The 21,004-nt window shown below is 48.5% G+C and overlaps 1 protein-coding gene across 7 annotated transcripts in view; it reads left to right on the top strand.

Annotated features, from left to right (window-relative positions):
* The first annotated feature begins 7,461 nt into the window (after nt 1-7,461).
* Nucleotides 7,462-21,004, top strand: part of LOC308676997 (solute carrier family 2, facilitated glucose transporter member 4-like) — a 35,124-nt gene continuing 21,581 nt past the window's right edge. For 2 of the 7 annotated variants that reach the window (XR_014028395.1, XM_081343092.1), the window contains exon 1: nt 7,462-7,824. Coding sequence is in view for 6 of the 7 variants with exons in the window: in XM_081343092.1 (XP_081199218.1) it covers nt 7,753-7,824 (72 nt within the window). In the remaining variant the exon portion in view is untranslated. Of the gene's footprint in view, nt 7,825-17,953; nt 18,050-18,590; nt 19,944-21,004 lie in introns of those variants that run through there. The other 5 variants (XM_081343093.1, XM_081343095.1, XM_081343096.1 and 2 more) reach the window with 5 other exon arrangements.

Genomic DNA, 21,004 nt, shown 5'->3' with positions numbered 1-21,004 from the left:
GGTAACAGCGTTCCGTGCGCCTTTGGCGTCTAGTCATGCCGGCCACATGAACACGGAGACGTCCTCGGACAAGCGCTGGCTCTTCGGCTTTGAAACGGAGATGAGCACCAGCTCCTAATCCATCCGGGGATGGCAGTGTGAGGCCTGCAGGAAACTCCAGTCCAGGTTTTCCTGTTGAACTACTCAAGTCTAGCTAGAAAAGAGTGAGCTAGCTTCTGAGAAAACCCGGGATGGATTCTGGCTAACCCAACTGTGGATTTAGACCTGCAAACATGCCATTGGCCTCTAGGTGTCAGACTTGCCGCAACTTTGCTTTTGTACTTACAAAACTTTCCCGAAATTTTTTCTAATATTAATGAGAATAATTAATATCTGGATTGCAAATATCCACCGGTTTTGTAGTATCCCTGTGAGAACCTAGCCAATTACTGGAATAAGTTGATATTTCATTAGACAGAAAATGCAATATTTTTACTGTAAGGTAGTGTTTCTCAAACTGGGCAACTTTAAGACACGGGGACTTCAACTTCTGGAAGTCCCCGTGTCTTAAAGTGTGGAGTTTGAGAAACACTGCTGTAGGCCTACCAAATCTAAATAAACATTAGATCTGAGTAACAGCCATAATCCTACCTCTGTATTTTAATCTTTTGCAATTTTAATCTCTTTTTACACTTAGAATTGTTTTTAACCTCTCCGTTTTTGCTATCTTGCCAGCCGGCTAGAATTACTTGGGAGAGCCAGATAAACAGCATATAAATTTAATAAATAATCATCGTAATCCGAAGAAGATCAACTCTTTTTTATTCAAAGGCAGACCTTATTTTAACAGCATCTTTTCAAAGCAGCAGAAGGGAATTCAATAAATAGTTCTGTTTTTAACAATTAAGTTTCTGGTTTGAGCCCACCTGACTTCTGGGGGGGAAAAATTGAGCAGAAGATTTGCAATTCGGTAATCTGTAAATTCTTTAAATAGAGAAGTTTGAAGTGTTGAATAGAATAGAATAGAATAGAATAGAATAGAATAGAATAGAATAGAATAGAATAGAATAGAATAGAATAGAATAGAATAGAATAGAATAGAATAGAATAGAATAGAATAGAATAGAAGCTGGAAGGGACCTTGGAGGTCTTCTAGTCCAGCCCCCTGCTCAGGCAGGAGAACCTATAGTACCATCTCAGACTAGTGACTGTCCGGCCTCTTCTTAAAAACCTCCAGTGATGGAGCGCCCACAATTTCTGGTGGCAAGCAGTTCCACTGGTTGATTGTCCTCACTGTCAGGAAGTTTCTCCTTAATCCCAGGTTGCTTTTTCTCTTTGGTCAGTTTCCAAACATTGTTTCTCGTCCTTCCCTCCAGTGCCTTGGAGAATAACGTGACCCCCTCCTCTTCTTTGTGGCAGCCCCTCAGATACTGGAATTCTGCTATGGTGTCTCCCCTATTTCTTCTTTTCTCTAGACTGGCCAAACCCAGGTCCCGCAGCCATTCTTCGTATGTTTTGGTCTCCAGGCCTTGGATCCTCTGAGTTGCTCTTCTCTGAACTTTTTCCAAACTCTCAACCTGTTTTTTGTGATATGGTGACCAAAATTGGCTGCAGTATTCCAGGTGTGGCCTCAGTAGGGTTTTGCAAAGTGGTACTAATGCCTCGCGTGATCTTGATTCTGTGCCTCTGTTTACGCAACCCAGGATTTTGTTGGCTTTCTTGGCTGCTGCCGCACACGGCTGGCTCAGGGTCAAGCGATCGTCCACTGGGACTCCGAGGTCCCTCTCACCGTTGCCGTTTTTGAGCTGGGTCTCGCCCAATCTGTGCTTGTAACTTTGCTTTTCTCCACCTTGAAACTCATTTTGTTGGACGGGGACCCTAGTTCAAGTTGGTCAAGATCTATAGCAAGGTTAGAGGCTGCTTAGAGAGTCCTCGGTTTACGTTCAGCGACCGTTTGAAGTTACAACGGCCCTGGAAAAAGGGACTTACGGCTGTTTTTCACACACTTACAACTGTGGCAGTTAATCCCCCCGGGTCCCGCCATCAAAATTCAAATGCTTGATAACTGACTCATATTTACGACGGTCGCAGCGTCCCCGGTGTGTGTGTGTGTGTCACACGATCCGCTTTCGGCACCTTCTGTCCAGCCAAGTCAATGGAGGGAAGAGGATTTGCTGAACAGACACGTGACTCGCTGAACGACGGTGGCGAGAATGATCGTAAAACGGGGCAAAACTCACTTAGCAACCGTCTCGCTCAGCAACGGAAACGTTGGGCTCCATTGTGGCCATTAAGCCGAGGATTTCCTGTGCTTTCCAGATGGGTGGGGGCAGCGGAGGAGAGTGGAGCCCCTCCCTCACCTGGCTGTGCTGCACCTCAGGTGAAGAGCCAAGGGGGGGGCAGGGTGGGGGGGCTGCCTGGATTCCCAGGGTCCCCCCCCTTTAACCCAGCAGCTGAATGCTTGACATTTGCTGGAAATGACTCCGTCTAAAAATACGGCGCTGGGCTCCCGACAGCCCCACGTGCTCAAGATCAGCTTTCCTGAGCTGGCACCGTGGCGAGTCTCGCACTCGGGGTTCCGGGAAAACTGGAGCGCGCCGACGTGGTGCACCTGCCGACTGGCAGCTTTTTGGCGAGAAAAATGGCCTTTTCAACCACGCTCGTCCTCCCCCACACAGGAGGAAAAGAAGGCGAAGTTGTGTTGCTCTCCTGAGCCAGGAACTGCGCAGATAAACTGCCCCTGGCCAGGAGGGCTCTGTACTTTTAGTTGGATTCCCCTATATCCAGATGTAGCCTCTGAAGCCGTTAAGGGGCTAGAAGGTGAGTTCTAGTCCTGCCTGAGGCATGAGAGCCAGCTGAGTGACTTTGGGCCAGTCCCTCCCTCCCTCCCTCTCAGCCCGACCCACCTCACAGGGCTGTTGTGGGGAGAATAGGAGGCAGAAGGAGGGATGTTCGCCACCTTGGGTTACTTATAGAGTAATGAAGGTGGGAGAAAAATCTAATATAGATCATAGATTGATAGACAGACAGACAGACAGACAGACAGATAGATAATAGAGATATAGGGATAGATAGATAGATAGATAGATAGATAGATAGATAGATAGATAGATAGATAGATAGATAGATAGATAGATAGATAGATAGGTAGGTAGGTAGGTAGGTAGGTAGGTAGGTAGGTCGGTAGACAGACAGACAGACAGACAGACAGACAGACAGATAGATAGATCATAGAGATAGACTTAGGGAGATATAGATAGAGAGAGACAGAGATACTAGAGATAGACATAGGGAGATAGAGAGAGAGAGAGAGAGAGAGAGAGAGAGGATAGAGAGGATGAATGGATAGAGAGGGGAGAGAGAGAGACAGGAGAGAGAGAGATAGAGGACAGAGAGGAGAGAGAAAGGGGAGAGAGAGAGAAAGAATAGATAGAGGACACAGAGAGAGAGGGAGGATATATAGAGAGAGACGATAGATAGAAAGAAGATAGAGAGAGAGAAAGGATAGAAATAAATGGATAGATAGATAGATAGATAGATAGATAGATAGATGAGAGAGAGAGAGAGAGAGAGATCAATCCATCCATCAATATGGCCAAAGGCGTTGGGGTGTGTGTGTGTGACCACAGCTGCAGATGACCCCCCCCCCTCGAGCAGGCGCTGGGCATGACCAGCAGCAGCTGAGAAACCAGAGAGGCCAAAGGCTCCTCTGGGATTAAAGCAGAGGCCGACAGGGAGGGATGAAGGGGGCATGATCTCCCCCCCCACAACAAGTGAAAGGACATAGCCAGGATGGGGGGGGGGCTGGCTCGGCCTCCAGACACGTGCAGAGGGTCTCTCCGTCCCGTCCCAGGCGGAAGGTGAGCCCATGCAAGGCGCAAAGGCCGCTGGAAAGGCCAGCGCTATTTTGGGGGGCAGGAAGAGCGGCCTAAAACCCGGGGGGTCTCGTCTCTGCACCCCCCCCACTTTGAAAGGGGGGGAGAAATAAATCCAGGCGGTCCCCGACTTACGACCGCTCTTCCCGCAACCGTTCGCAGTGACGACAGCACTGAGAGAAGGGACTTAATTCGCACTTACGACCGTCGCAGCCTTTTTTTTTCCCCAGGGTCACACGATCAAAACTTGGACAGCGTCCCGGGGGTGGGTGGGTCATGTGACTGCCATTTTGCGACCGCCCCAGCAGGCTGAATTCCAAAGAGGGGGCAAGCCCGATTCGCTTAACGACCACGTGCTTCACTTAACAATGGTGGCGATGGGCTGAACGACGATGGCAAAAAATGATGGCACAATCGGGCGCGCCTCACTTAAGGGCTGCAGGAAGTTCTGGCCCTGGCTGTTGTCGTAAGCCGAGGACTGAACCGTGAGTTCAGAGAGGGGCTTTCAAGCGGGTCCGGAGACCCAGCCCCACCGGGAAGGATTGGGAGATGTGAAAGGGTTTAGCCTGCAGAAGGGGCCACTGAGGCTGCAAATGGGAAGAGAATTAATTATGCAGGTCTTCTTCGAACTGAGTCCAAAATTTCCGCCACTAAGCGAAACAGCGGCTCTGAGTTTTACTCCGTTTTACAGCCTTTCTTGCTACCGTTGTTAAGTGGAACGCTGCGGGTGTTAAAGCAGTCACATGGCTGTTAAGCGAATCCGGCTTTTTTCCCCTCCCCCCAACTTTGGCTGCAAAAGGGGGATCACGTGACACACACACACACACACACACACCTTGGGGACGCTGCCAAATATGAGTCGGTCGCCAAGCGTCCGAATGAGCCGACCGTTGGACTCCTTAAAAAGCGAGACCGTCCCATCGAAGGCCGTGTTTTCATCTCTTCCCAGTGCGTTGACCGATCGGAAGAGGGTTGGGGGTGGGGGTTGGACTAGATGACCTCTGAGCCCCAAAAGTTTAGACTGACTCTCCTCCGTTTCGCAGATTAGAGCCTCCAAAAGAATTCTTCAATAGCTAAAAAAAGCGAAGAACCACTGGGAGACGGTCCGAGCGGGCAAGGATTTGGGGATGGGGGCTTGCCCTCCAGGCGAGCCCCCTCCTCCCTCCCCCCCCCCCGGCCCCTTAGCACCTGCTCGGCCTCTGCTGCCCTCCCACTCAATTTAGGCTAAGCCAGGACTCTCGCACCCGGCTCCAGTTGGTGCTGCCAGGCTGTCCTTGCAGGTTATTTTGGGACCCAGCCTAGGCGCCCTGGTTTGGCCGGAGGGTCCCCGAGGAGGGGGCGGGGTGGCATATCCGAAAGGCACATGCTTGGGGGGGGGATCTTTCTCTAAAGGACACTCAAGAAAGAGCAAACAGAAGACCTGGGACCTGTTTTGGGGGGGGGGAGATATAAAGACCTCCCACCCACCCCGCTTCCCTTCCTCTGTTTCTGTCCCGGGGCTCAAGTTACCGACCCCCCTCCGCCCCCCCTCCCTCCCCATGGCCTGCGGGCAGCTGTGCCATCCCGTGACTGTAATGCGAGGGTTGGCACGTCTTGATGACCCCCCCCCTCGTCCAAAGTTAAACTGGCTGCGTTCCCACCCTACATCTGCCCGCCTTGCACCGGCTGCTCAGTCATGGCGCTTCAGCTGCTATGCCAAAGGGGCGAGGGGGGGGCGGTGGCAGGGATTTTTTTTAGGGGTTGGGGGGTCTTCTCGACCCAGGTTAGGGGGAGGGTGTTGTCTGAACTGCCGCCCCCCCTCCTCCTCCCGCGAGTCGATAGGCTGGGTCTCAAGGGGGGAGAAGAGCAGGGGTAGAAGGGGATTGGGGGGGTTGAGAGAGAAAGAAAAGGGATTTTTCCCGCCTGGTTGTTCCTGACTGCTTTTTTTTTGAGGGGGGGTGTTAAATAAAACATGGAAGGTGAAGGGTTAACCTTCGAGGTGGGGGGGGAGCAGTAAAGCCTACTTGGTTTGGTCTCCTTATTGTGCCAGGTAGATCCCCCCCCCTCAAACAAGGCTACCTTAACCAGCAAAATTATATCTCCCTTTGTCGTTTGTCTCTTTCTCCCTTTCCTTATTCCTTGTCCTCGCCTTTGTTTTTCTTAGATGTTCATTTGTCCGTTCTTTAATCATTTATTTATTCGTTATTTGTTCCTTATTATTTGTTTATTCGTGCTGTTCATTTATTGACTATTCGATTGTTTAGACATTGTTTACTTGTTTGTTTACCTATTCATTGTTCATGTATTCGTTTATCTCTTCTTCATTCATTTGTTCTTAATCACTTTTATTCATTACTTTTATTTATTCTTTAATCTGTTTATTCGGTTTGTTGTTTGATTATTACTTATTATTTGCTTGTTCATACATGATTTATTTTATCTGTTTGTCTCTATCTGTCTGTCTTTCTATCTATCCATCCCTGTATCTATATCTGTCTATCATCTCTCACTCTCTCTTTCTATCTATCTATCATCCATCTATCTATATCTGTCTGTGTCTATCTATCCATCCATCCATCTATCATCCATGTATCCATGTCTCTGTCTATCATCTCTCTCTCTAGTCTATCTATCTATCTATCTATCTATCTATCTATCTATCTATCTATCTATCTATCTATCTATCTATCTATCTATCTATCTATCTATCTATCTATCTATCTATCTATCTATCTATCCATATCTGTCTGTCAACTGTCTGTCTGTCTTTCTGTCCGTCTGTCTATCTATCCATCCATCCATCCATCATCCATATATCCATGTCTCTGTCTATCATCTCTCTCTCTCTAGTCTATCTATCTATCTATCTATCTATCTATCTGTCTGTCTGTCTGTCTGTCTGTCTGTCTGTCTGTCTGTCTGTCTATCTATCTATCTATCTATCTATCTATCTATCTATCTATCTATCATCTGTCTGTCTGTCTTTCTGTCATATCCATCCATCCATCCATCATCCATATATCCATGTCTCTATCATCTCTCTCTCTCTAGTCTATATCTATCTATCTGTCTGTCTGTCTGTCTGTCTGTCTGTCTGTCTGTCATCTGTCCATCCATCCATCCATCCATCCTCTCTCTCTCTCTCTCTCTCATACAGAGTTAGCCTCCCCCTCTTTCCTTCTTCTCACGAACGGGGCGATGAAAAAAGGGGGGGGGCCTCCACAGAGCAGAGCGAGCATGGGGAGGGGTCCCGAGGGTAAAGACCTTGGAAGTCGGTATCCCGTACGTATCCCTCCCCTCCCCGCACACACACACACACACACACACCCCAGACTCGATCCTCATTGGCACTCCGAGCCACGGATGGAACCCTGGCCTAACTGGCGGGGTTGTTGTGAAGGGAAAAAAACGCTCAGGAATTGGGGGGGGGGGGGGAAGACGCTCGAGCGACCCCGCTCCGTGGTGGGCGAGGTGTGGGTTGCGAAATCGACAGCACTTATTGTCCTAACGATCGCTTAGGATCGGCCCATTGGGCAGCGCAACGCTGGCGCGGCACCAGGAGACCCGCGCGGCACTAATCAAGGGGTGTCTGTGTGTGTGTGTGTGTGTGTGTGTGTGTGTGTGTGTCGGCGACCCCGTCCCCCTCTGAGCACCCCCCTCTGCCCCCTCCCCCGGGGGGGGCGGGCCCAATGAGCGAGCGAGGGCGGGGGCACCAGGCTGCCCTGCCCTGCCCTGCCCGGAGCCCGGGACTCGCCAGCCGGGCGCGGGACCCCCCGCTCGCTGCTTCCCCAGCCTCTCCTGGCCTTGCGGGCAGCCCCCTCTGCCGGACCCCTTGGGACTGCCCCCCAGCCTTCGGACTAAGCTCCTCGACGGCCGCGACCCCAGCCCCAAAAGACACCCCCCTCCCCTTGCCAGGAAGATGCCAGCCGGCTTCCAGCAGATCCGAAGGGAGGAGGAGGAGGAGGAGGAGGAGGAGGAGGAGGCGGTGAAGGTGATTTGGGGCGAAGAGGGGGGTGGGCGAGAGGAAGACTCTGCCAGGCCGGGGTGGTGGTGGTGGGGGGGGGTGTCATCTAATCTTCCAGGCCTCTTTGGCCTCCCCAGCCTTTTCCGTCGCTTTCCCACCCCAATTTCCCGGGGTCTCTAGGCAAGCGGAGCGCTTGGGAAAGCCTCGGAGCCGTGCGGCGCCCGCGGGCGCTCTCTTGCAAATCGCTCGGGGGGAGCGGCGGCTTCCTTCGCCTCCCTGGGGCCTTGCGCTGTGGGCAAGAGGGGCGGGCAGGGGTGGCCCGCCGAGAGTCTCTGGGTGTTTTCTCTGCCCCTGAGCACGTGCAAAGGGCTTTGCTGGACTCCCACCTCCTCCTCCCCCCCTCCCACCCCGCACCTTAAATACACAGGTCAGCCTTCCAGAACGGGTCGTGTGCATGCGTGCGTGCTCTGGCACGTGAAACCCTCTGGCAGTTGAAAAGAAAAATAAAATAAAACTGAGCAGCGAGAACTTCTCCCTCGCAATCCGGCACGGCGTGTTTCGTAGCTTCTGTACTAATCTCAGGTTTTATGGGCTGTCACGGTTTTGATTGAATTTGATTGACAGTTGATGAGCAGGTGGGGAGGAACCGGCCTGCGTGGCCGAAGGGGGAAGGGAGGTCCGGAATGCGGAGAAATCTCGTGAAGTAGCTGAGATCTGGGATTAATAAATCTGATCCAGCATGTTTCTGGACCTCATGGAATTCGGGAACCAGGCTGCCGTCCGTTAAAGATGGCATTTTTATCCATGTATGGGCTGGTTGCTGCTTCGCTTGTTGGTAGCGCCCGAGTGCTGTGTAAAGGAGCGTTTTCCTACGGAAAGTTCGTTTAGTGACCATTCAAAGATACAACGGGACTGGAAAAAGTGACTTCGGACCATTTTTTCACACTTGCAATAGTTGCAGCATCCTCCAGGGTCACGTGATGAATATCTGGACACTTGGCAAATCAAAGGATAGAATAGAATAGAATAGAATAGAACAGAACAGAACAGAACAGAACAGAACAGAACAGAATAGAATAGAATAGAATAATTATAGAATAGAATAATAAAATACAGAACCAAATAGAATAGAATATAGAATAGATGAAGGTAAAGGTTCCCCCGCACATGTGTGCTAGTCGTTTCCGACTCTAGGGGCCGGTGCTCATCTCCGTTGTGGCCGGTATGGTATGACTAGACGCCAAAGGCGCACGGAACGCTGTTACCTTCCCACCGTAGTGGTCCCTATTTTTCTACTTGCATTTTTACGTGCTTTCGAACTGCTAGGTTGGCAGAAGCTGGGACGAGTAACAGGCGCTCACTCTGTTACGCGGCACTCGGGATTCGACCCGCCAAACTGCCGACCTTCTGATCGACAAGCTCAGCGTCCTAACCCACTGACCCACCGCATCCCGTTAGAATATAGAATAGAATAGAATAGAATAGAATAGAATAGAATAGAATAGAATAGAATAGAATAGAATAGAATAATAAAATACAGAATAGAATAGAAATAATAGAACAGAAGAATAGAATAGAGAATAGAATAATAAAATACAGAATAGAATAGAAGAATAGAAGAATAAAATACAGAATAGAATAGAATAGAATAATAAAATACAGAATAGAATAGAATAGAGAATAGAATAGAATAGAATGAAGAATAGAATAATAAAATACAGAATAGAATAGAATTGAGAATAGAATAATAAATACAGAATAGAATAGAATACAGAATAGAATAGAATGAAGAATAGAATAGTATAATATAATACAGAATAGAATCAAATGGAATAGAATAATAAAATACAGAATAGAATAGAGCTTCTAGTCCAGCCCCCTGCTCAAGCAGGAGAACCTATATCTGACTCACATTTATGATGGTCGCACTGTCCCGGTGTGTGTGTGTGTGTGTGTCACGTGATCCCCTTTTGCGACCTTCTGACAAGCAAAGTCCATTCACTGAACAGCCGGGTTACTGACTTAACACTGCAGTGCTTCACTTAACAACGGTGGGAAGAAAAGTCCTAAAGCGGGACAAAACAAAGTTTCACTCTGCAACATAAACTTTGGGCTCCATTGTGGCCGTAAGCCAAGGACTATCCTGTTGTGGCGATATTGAGATTTGGCCCCATAAGGGCTTCTGAAATAGCTACCTAATAATCAATGTGTCTCTTCCTTGAGACGTTTAAGCTGTCTGGACTTCAACTCCCAGAATTCCACAGCTAGCTGGTATCCCTGCCCGCCAGCCTCTCACCTGTACCTTCTTTTTCTATGCGCCCATCCTGTTTTTGTTTTGTTTTTTTAAATGAAATGTTCAACTTTGCTTGCTGGTTCTTGATTTACAGCCAAAATGGAGCCTCAAATTTTGGTCGCTAAGTGAGTTTTGCCCCATTGGCTGGCTGGGGAATTCTGATAGTTGTACTCCACACAGCTGAAAGGCATCATCAACCTTTCAGAAATACTGGGTTAAACTATGATTAGGTAAGAGCAGGGGTCTTCCAACTTGGCCCCTTTAAGACTTGTGGACTTCCACTCCCAGAATTCCTCAGCCAGCTGGGAGTGGAAGTCCACAAGTCTTAAATGGGCCAAGCTGGAAGAGCCTTGGGGCAGAGTGTTATAGTTGTGGGTGACACATATATATATATATATATACACACACATACACATACACTGAAAAAAATAAAGGGAACACAAGACATCCTACTATTAAACACAGTACATTGTGTTGTTTAAGTGTTCCCTTTAATTTTTTGAGCAGTATATGTGTGTGTGTATATATGCTAAGCTTGTAAGCCGCCCTGATTCTTCGGAGAAGGGCGGGATATAAATGGAATTAATATATATATATATATATATGTGTGTGTGTGTGTGTGTGTGCATGTATGTATATAAAATAAGCAATAGATTTGATGGTCGGGTTTGGGTGGAAGAGTGTGCAGAGGGGGTCCCAATGAAAGCAAGGTTGATGGGCAGCTTTTCCCTGTGTGTGTGTGTGTGTGTGTGTGTGTGTGTGTGTGTAAAAGTGCCTTGCATTTTAATGTACCCCCCGCCCTGCCTGTGTGACTCTCCGTGCTGGGGCCAGCACGTGCTCATGTCACCTTCAGAGATTCTTCCGTGAGGTCGGACTGAAGTCGGTTTCTAAAAATGGGTCTTGGGGTTTCAGGCCCCCCCTGGGAACACTGGCCAGGGAATCTGAGCTTGCCCTGATTGGGGTGGGGGGGGTCTTCCTCCCTCCTCTCACTCGCTTTCATGTTTTCCTTCCTTCCTCTGTCCCTCCCCCTCCCTCCCTGTCTCTTTCCCTTCCTTCCTTCCTTCCTTCCTTCCTTCCTTCCTTCCTTCCTTCCTTCCTTCCTTCCTTCCTTCCTCCCTCCCTCCCTCCCTCCCTCCCTCCCTCCCTCCCCACAGTCTATTTCCTTTCTTGGGACCCAACAAAAGCTTCTCCTTTGGAAAAAGGGTGTGGGGGGGAGAACAGGGGCGCTCCTAGAGACCCCCCCCAGCCGCTTGGCCCACCACCACATCTCCTCCATCCTGGCCAAGGAGACCCCATCTTGACTTTCCCAGAGATCAAACAAACAAATAAACAAGTTTATTTTTCTAGGGAAGAAGCGCAGGTTGCTAGGAGCTGCAACACGGGTTCCCTTTCGGAGCGGGTGTGTGTTTATCTGAGCATGGCAGCTGCATACACACAAGCACACACACACACACACACACACAGAGCGAGATAGAGTCCTCCCATGTCCTTGGTTGACCTTGAGCGAGGTTTCTTTGCAGTCCTGTGGAAGCTGTGTGTTTGTGTTTGTGTGGGTGTGTGTCATTACTATCCAGGAGAAACAAACATATTTTGAATATTTTGGGGGGAGAAAAAAAACCACTTTTTAATCTCTGCCTGGGCACGCTTTGGGAGGGACGAGGTCGGTCTGCAAAGGCCGTCTTAGATATTGCCTAAAATAGACTAAAATGCAGAATGAGTCACGAAAAGGCACCTCCCTCTGAGCATGCTCAGAAGGCCTTCCCTTTCCACCCCGTCAGACAATGGGGTGGGGTGGTGGGGAGGGAGAAACTGGCCCGGCTTGGACGACACGTGGACTGAGGTGTTGATGGTGCGCACGTACACAAAGTGTGTGACCCACACACCCTCTTACACACCCTTTTTCCTTGGGGGGGGAAACAGGGCCTTGAGGATGGCCCAGGCTAGACTCCCTTCCCAGGAACACAGTCAGTCCTTGGCTTACAACCTTTCATTTAGGGACACCGAAATATAATTTTATCATATTTTATCTGTATTTTAAATCAGGGGTCTTCAAACTTGGCCCTTGTAGGACTTGTGGACTTCAACTCCCAGAATTCCTCAGCCAGACATGCTGGCTGAGGAATTCTGGGAGTTGAAGTCTACAAGTCATAAAAAGGCCGAGTTTGAACACCCCCTGCTTGTGGACAGAATTCCTCAGCCAGCGTGAGGGAACTATGACCCTTTGATGACTTGTGGACTTCAACTCCCAGAATTCCTCAGCCAGCCTGAGGGAACTATGTCCCTTTGATAACTTGTGGACTTCAACTCCCAGAATTCCTCAGCCAGCCTGAGGGAACTTTGACCCTTTGATGACTTGTGGACTTCAACTCCCAGAATTCCTCAGCCAGCCTGAGGGAACTTTGACCCTTTGATGACTTGTGGACTTCAACTCCCAGAATTCCTCAGCCAGCCTGAGGGAACTATGACCCTTTGATGACTTGTGGACTTCAACTCCCAGAATTCCTCAGCCAGCGTGAGGGAACTATGACCCTTTGATGACTTGTGGACTTCAACTCCCAGAATTCCTCAGCCAGCCTGAGGGAACTATGACCCTTTGATGACTTGTGGACTTCAACTCCCAGAATTCCTCAGCCAGCCTGAGGGAACTATGTCCCTTTGATAACTTGTGGACTTCAACTCCCAGAATTCCTCAGCCAGCCTGAGGGAACTATGACCCTTTGATGACTTGTGGACTTCAACTCCCAGAATTCCTCAGCCAGCCTGAGGGAACTATGACCCTTTGATGACTTGTGGACTTCAACTCCCAGAATTCCTCAGCCAGCCTGAGGGAACTATGACCCTTTGATGACTTGGGGACTTCAACTCCCAGAATTCCTCAGCCAGCCTGAGGGAACTATGACCCTTTGATGACTTGTGGACTTCAACTCCCAGAATTCCTCAGCCAGCCTGAGGGAACTCTGACCCTTTCATGACTGGTGGCCTTCAACTCCCAGAATTCCTCAGCCGGCGTGAGGGAACTCTGACCCTTTCATGACTCGTGGCCTTCAACTCCCAGAATTCCTCAGCCGGCGTGAGGGAACTCTGACCCTTTCATGACTTGTGGACTTCAATACCCAGAATTCCTCAGCCGGCGTGAGGGAACTCTGACCCTTTCATGACTTGTGGACTTCAATACCCAGAATTCCTCAGCCGGCGTGAGGGAACTCTGACCCTTTCATGACTCGTGGCCTTCAACTCCCAGAATTCCTCAGCCAGCCTGAGGGAACTATGACCCTTTGATGACTTGGGGACTTCAACTCCCAGAATTCCTCAGCCAGCCTGAGGGAACTCTGACCCTTTCATGACTGGTGGCCTTCAACTCCCAGAATTCCTCAGCCGGCGTGAGGGAACTCTGACCCTTTCATGACTCGTGGCCTTCAACTCCCAGAATTCCTCAGCCGGCGTGAGGGAACTCTGACCCTTTCATGACTTGTGGACTTCAATACCCAGAATTCCTCAGCCGGCGTGAGGGAATTCTGACCCTTTCATGACTTGTGGACTTCAATACCCAGAATTCCTCAGCCAGCCTGAGGGAACTATGACCCTTTGATGACTTGTGGACTTCAACACCCAGAATTCCTCAGCCAGCCTGAGGGAACTATGACCCTTTGATGACTTGGGGACTTCAACTCCCAGAATTCCTCAGCCAGCCTGAGGGAACTATGACCCTTTGATGACTTGTGGACTTCAACTCCCAGAATTCCTCAGCCAGCCTGAGGGAACTCTGACCCTTTCATGACTGGTGGCCTTCAACTCCCAGAATTCCTCAGCCGGCGTGAGGGAACTCTGACCCTTTCATGACTCGTGGCCTTCAACTCCCAGAATTCCTCAGCCGGCGTGAGGGAACTCTGACCCTTTCATGACTTGTGGACTTCAATACCCAGAATTCCTCAGCCGGCGTGAGGGAACTCTGACCCTTTCATGACTTGTGGACTTCAATACCCAGAATTCCTCAGCCGGCGTGAGGGAACTCTGACCCTTTCATGACTCGTGGCCTTCAACTCCCAGAATTCCTCAGCCAGCCTGAGGGAACTATGACCCTTTGATGACTTGGGGACTTCAACTCCCAGAATTCCTCAGCCAGCCTGAGGGAACTCTGACCCTTTCATGACTGGTGGCCTTCAACTCCCAGAATTCCTCAGCCGGCGTGAGGGAACTCTGACCCTTTCATGACTCGTGGCCTTCAACTCCCAGAATTCCTCAGCCGGCGTGAGGGAACTCTGACCCTTTCATGACTTGTGGACTTCAATACCCAGAATTCCTCAGCCGGCGTGAGGGAATTCTGACCCTTTCATGACTTGTGGACTTCAATACCCAGAATTCCTCAGCCAGCCTGAGGGAACTATGACCCTTTGATGACTTGTGGACTTCAACACCCAGAATTCCTCAGCCAGGCACACTGGCTGAGGAATTCTGAGAGTTGAAGTCCACAAGTCATCAAAGGTCCTTGTTTGAGGACCCCTGTTTTAAATTATTGTATTGTGTTCCAATTTCATTTTAGACTGGATTTTATTCCAATTTCATTTTGTTCCATTCCAATTTCATTCTAAATTGTATTTTACCTTAGTAACGTTTCATTTAGTGACCGTTCAAAGTTACAGCGGCCCTGAAAAATGGGACCTAGGACCGTTTTTTTCCCCCACACTAAGGACCTTTGAAGCATCCCTGTGGTCACGTGTTCAAAATTTGGACGCTTGGCTCGTCTTATGACCGTCGCTGTGTCCCGTCGGGGTGTGTGTGTCACGTGTTTCCCCCATTTTGCAACCTTCCGGCCAGCTAAGTCAGTGGGGAAGCCGGGTTCACTTAACAATCAGGTCGTTATTAACAACTGTCTCGCTTAGCAACACAGCAATTTGGGGCTCGATCGTAGTCGTAAGTTGAGGACTTTCACTAAGGGAGTGTGTGTTGGTGGTGGCGCTAGAAACAGACGTTGAGAAAGAGTTTTCCCCAGCGAAGAAAAACGGTTTCTAGGATCCCCCCCTGCCAACTTTGCAGAGGAGCCGCAAAACTCTGTTGTTCAAAAGGAGTCGCCATGCTCTCTCTCCTTGGTTGGCATCCAATCCCTCCAGAAAGGATTGGCCAAGCTGCCAGTCCTCAAGGAAGGCAATCTGCACAGGCTCCGATGCTTGAGGGCCTTGCTTCCCCAGAGGCTTCGGCTGGGTTTCAGACCAGTCCGTCTCCTTCCCTACGGCGGCCATTAAAGGGGGGGCGCCCCCCCAACTGCCCTCCCTTCTTTCCCTAGAAATTAAACCTCTCCCCCTGTTTACGTTTGACAAAAGCTTCCTGGCTTTCCGTTTATCCCCTAATATGGACTTCGGGGCTGCAAGTCCTAGAAGATGCGGCGTGGGGGAAGCGCTGTATTTGGGAAAGAGACTCCGAGACTGACCCCCCCCCCCACACACACACCCCGCTGACCCTCCCCCAAATACTCAGGCCTTCCCACGCCTGGGGGATGCGAGGAGGGTCCTTAAAAAAAAAGAAAGGAAACTCCGAAATTGGCAGTTGTAGCGCTTTGCTGCCCGCTCCCCCTTTCTACTGCAAGAAGTCTTGCGAAATTTCCTGGGGAGGGGGGGCACACGCAATCCCCCCCGCCCCATTTCCGGGGTCTCCCCGCGCCCCCTCTGCCCCCCCTTCCCCCGTCTTTCAGCTCTCTTGAGCTGCTCCCAGGAGCGTGGAGACAGGCAGAAATGCAACAGGGAAGGCTCCTGCTTCAAGAGCCGGGAGACTTTGACAGTGGAAAATACACACACACACACACACAACAAACTCAGAAACACACACACACACACACACACACACACACACACACAGAGTACATTTATGCAAATAGGCAAATTTCCTGTTTCAGGCCGGAAAGCTCAAATATTTCAGAGGCGCACAAAAAGACACACAAACTGACAAACCCTCTCTCTCTCTCTCTCTCTCTCTCTCTCTCTCTCTCTCTCTCTCTCTCTCTCTCTCTCTCTCTCTCTCTCTCTCTCCCTCTCTCCCTCTCTCTCTCTCTCACACACACACACACACACACTACTTTCAGACACAAAACCCCAAAGCAGCCCGAGAGACTCTGACGGCACAAAAATACACAAACACACGTATACACACAAACAACATTTATGCCAATAAGCAGAATATTCCCGTGTGCCCCCTCCCAGTCACTCACACACACTCACAAATGCACGCATGCACAAACTACATTTGTGCAAATATGGGAGGCTGGTAGCAGAATTCTCCCTGTATAACACAGACATCCATTCAGGCAAAATATTGTTTATTTCACTCCAGTTGCTTCTGCCGGGAGCCGGCTTGAAGGGTTTCTCTTCTCCAATTACAGTAAAAAAAATATAAATGGATGAAAATGCCATAGAAACGAACCCCGCCTGTAACAAAACTTGCCTCCAGAAGTTGTGAATGCTCCAAGACACTGGAAATAGTAGAGGGTTTCCTCCTTGAGTAGGGGGTTGGACTAGATGACCTTCAAGGTACCTTCCAGCTCTGTTATTCTATTCTGTTCTGTTCTGTTCTGTTCTGTTCCGTTCCGTTCCATTCTATTCTATTCTACATTTTGTTATTCTATTCTATTTTATATTTTATTGTTCTACTCTGTTCTGTTCTGGTCTATATTTTATTATTCTAGAATCTATTCTATTCTATTTTCTATTCTATTCTATTCTATTCTATTCTATTCTATTCTATTCTATTTTTTATTATTCTATTCTATTCTGTATTTTATTATTCTATTCTATTCTATTCTATTCTATTCTATTCTATTCTATTCTATTCTATTCTATTCTATTCTATCCCATAATTCTATTCTATTCTATTCTATTCTATTTTTTATTATTCTATTCTATTCTGTATTTTATTCTATTCTATTCTATTCTATTCTATTCTATTCTATTTTTTATTATTCTATTCTATTCTGTATTTTATTATTCTATTCTATTCTATTCTATTCTATTCTATTCTATTCTATTCTATTCTATTCTATTCTATTCTCTACTCTACTCTATGCTCTACTCTACTCTACTATATTCTCCTTCTGTTCTATTCTATTCTATTCTGTTCTGTTCTGTTCTGTTCTGTTCTGTTCTGTTCTATTCCCTGCTCTCACCCAGCCTCTCAGGGCAAGGAGGAAATGAAAGGGGTGGGGTGGAGGCTTCTGACCTAGAGGAGGCGATCCAGGTAACAGCAACTTACTAAGAGGATCCAAGGTCTGGAGACTAAAACATACGAAGAAGGGCTGCGGGACTTGGGTTTGGCTAGTCTAAGGAAAAGAAGGAATAGGGGAGACACGATAGCAGCTGTTCCGGTATTTGGGGGGGCTGCCCCAAAGAAGAGGAGGGGGTCACGTTATTCTCCAAAGCCCCAGAGGGCAGGACGAGAAACAACGGTTGGAAACGAATCAAAGAGAGAAGCAACCTGGAATTACAAGAGAAACTTGCTAAAAGTGAGGACAATGAACCAGTGGAACTGCTTGCCACCAGAAATCGTGGGCGCTCCATCACTGGAGGTTTAAAAAAGAGATTAGACATTCACCTGTCTGAGATGGTATAGGTTCTCCTGCTTGAGCAGGGGGCTGGACTAGAAGACCTCGAGAGGTCCCTTCCAGCTCTATTCTATGATCCTGTGACCCACAATCCGCAGCAGACACTTTTGCAATTGCGTGACTCTTCCTGGCGGCTTCCTTTCCCCCCCCATCTCTCCACCCCCCCCCCCGCCGCCGCCGCGCTTATCCTGGCCGGCGCTCTTCCACCAACCCTTCCCTAGTAAAAGGCGGGGGAGGGGAGGGAAGGGAAGGGGCGGGCACGGGGTGTGTCGCTTGCAAAACGCTTTTGTGTAGTTGCCAGCGCCAGTTGCTAAGAGCGAGCGAGTTTGGCCGGCCGGCCGCTGCTGAGGATGGGGCTGGGGAGAAGGAGGAGGGTAGGTACCCCTGCTTCGGAGCCCCCCTTTCCACGCTGGTGCCCCCCCCACCACAACCCCCCCCCGCTTCTGCTCCCTGGCTGGCTGGGTGGGTGGGCTTCGCGCGCCGATGGTGCCAAGTCGGTGTCTCCCAGGCGGCACGGCCGACTCGGGGGAGTTGCGCACGTGTGAACGGGCTCGGATTTGGGTCGGGGGTCCCGGCCGGGCTGTCTTCAGGAGGTTGGGGAAGAGCAAAGGGAAGTCGGGTTTGGTGGAACGTGAGAATGACCTTGGCGGGGCGGGGAATGGAAGCAAGGGAAGAGACGCAGCTCGGGAAGCGTGCAGAGAAGGGAGCCCTGGGTGGCCTAACGGTCCGACGTGGGAGCCAAGGAGCCGCTGGGCGCGTTCAGACGTGCGGGGCTCCTTTCGTCTGGCCTTGTCATAAAGGCGACCTCGTAGCCAATCTCCGGCCTGCCTCACCTGGGCGGGCTGGCACTCTCACCTGGATTCTTCAGGTGCGACTCTGGACCCAGCCGAGCGCACCAGGCTGGCGGCAGCGAAAGGGCGGCGCTGGCTAGCTGAGTCGTTTCAAACCTTCGCGGCGGCGGGAGGGGTTTTCAGCACCCTGGATTGCAAACCGGGTTGCAAACCATTCCCCCCCCCCCCCGGGGAAAAAAAAACCGACAGGAAAAGTTTGCGGGAGAATTTGATTTCTTCCTCCCTCCCTCCCTCCCTCTTTGGTGAAGAGGTTCAGAAACAGGAAATGTAAAATAAATGAACGCATAAATGAACGGATGGATGGATGGATAGGTAGGTAGGTAGACAGAGAGACAGATAGATAGATAGATAGATAGATAGATAGATAGATAGATAGATAGATAGATAGATAGATAGATAGATAGATAGATAGATAGATAGATAGACAGACAGACAGACAGACAGACAGACAGACAGACAGATGAAATGTAAAATAAATGAATTTTAAATAAACAGGAAATGTAAAATAAATGAATTTATGAATGAATGTATAAATGATAGATAGATGAAATGTAAAATAAATGCATTTTTAAATAAATAAATAGAAACAGGAAATGTAAAATAAATGAATAGAATAGAACAGAATTACAGAAGTACAGTACAGAATAGAATAGAATAGAATAGAATAGAATAGAATAGAATAGAATAGAAAATAGAATAGAATAGAACAGAATTACAGAATAGAATTAGAATAGAACAGAACAGAATTACAGAATTACAGATTAGAATAGAATAGAATAATAAAATACAGAATTGAATAGAATAGAATAATAACATACAGAATAGAATAGAATAGAATAGAATAGAATAGAATAGAATAGAATAGAATAGAATAGAATAGAATAGAATAGAATAGAATAGAATAGAATAGAATAGATTAACAGAGCTGGAAGGGACCATGGAGGTCTTCTAGTCCAGCCCCCTGCTCAGGCAAGAAAACCCTGCAGTTTCAGACAAAGGGTTGTCCAGTCTTTTTCTTAAAAACCTCCAGTGTTGGAGCCTTCACAACTTCTGGTGGCAGGTTGTTCCACTGGTTAGGCAGATGTGGATGTTTGATGGGGTTGAAGATTTTCTCTGGTAGGATTTCAGCTCTTCCAAGCAAAGCTGCCTTTTGCAATTGACCGACGGGGATTTTGTCAATGCCGATGGTGTTCAAGGGATGCTCCAGATGTTTGGGGATTATTATGGTCGGTCACACAGTCAGCCAGATGTTCAGACCGGATTTGGACTTTCTATCCGCCCTTTCCCAGATCCTGGGAGAGGCAGATGTGGATCTTTGATGAGGTTGAAGATTTCAGCTCTTCCAAGCAAGGCTGCCTTTTGCAATTGACCGATGGTGAATTTGTCAATGGTGTTGAAGTGGTTCTTATTATTACAGGTAGTCCTCGATTTATGACCCCAACTGAGCCCCAAATTTCCTTTGCTAAGCAAGACACTTGTTAAGTTTGCTTTGCCCCGTTTTACAACCTCTCTTGCCACAATGTGAAGCGAATTGCTCCAGTTGTTAAGTTAGTCACCCGGTCGTTAAGTGAATTTGACTTCGCATGTTGGAAGGTTGCAAAAAAGGGGAATCACGTGATCCTGGGAGACTGCGACCGTCATAAATACGAGCCGCTTGCCAAATGTCCGAATTTTGATCACGGGACCCTGCAGCGGTCGTATGAAAAACGGTCCTAGGTCAGGTTTTTTTTAGTGCCTTTGTAACTCTGAACAGTCATTAAACGAATTGTTGTAAGTCGAGGACTATGTGCGTGTGTATCTCCGTGTGTGTTTTTGTGTGTGTGTGTGTGTGTGTTTGTGTGTGTATATGTGTGTATGTGTGTGTATGTGTATGTGTATATGTATATATGTATATATATGTGTGTGTGTATGTATATATGTATATGTGTTTATATATATGTGTGTGTGTTCCTTGATAAGATTAAAAATACGAATCCCAGGCGTATTAAAATTAACAAACTAAGCGAACACTGGGATGGAATAAGAAAAACTAAAACAGTTTTTATTGCTAAAAGATTATTGCTGAAAGTCCTTCAGTTAGGACCGCAGTTGAGCCCAAAACGTCTTTGTCGAGTGAGACACTTGTGAGCTAAATTTTGCCATCATAAATACAAGTCAGTTGCGGAGCATCCGAATTTTGATCACATGACCACGGGGACGCAGCAGCGGTCGTAAGTGTGAAAAAGGGTCATAATTCACTTTTTTCCTCTGTCCTCGCAACTCTGACTAGTCACTGTATGAATTGTTGTAAGTTGAGGATTACATGTCTCACAACGTCCCTTTCCCCCCGGGATTTAACCGGCAGAGGCCGAGTGTTGCTTGAGTTTTTTTAGAGCTTCCACCTCAACACACAAACACAACACAAGAGTGTTCCATTTCTGACAGTGCAAGCCCCTCCTGGCTGACTCCCTGCGACAACTATTTGTGCAGTTGTGTGTT

This window comes from Vipera berus, assembly GCF_964194415.1.
Source record: "Vipera berus genome assembly, chromosome: Z".
NCBI lineage: Eukaryota > Metazoa > Chordata > Lepidosauria > Squamata > Viperidae > Vipera > Vipera berus.
This window is presented reverse-complemented; position numbering and strand designations above follow the sequence as displayed.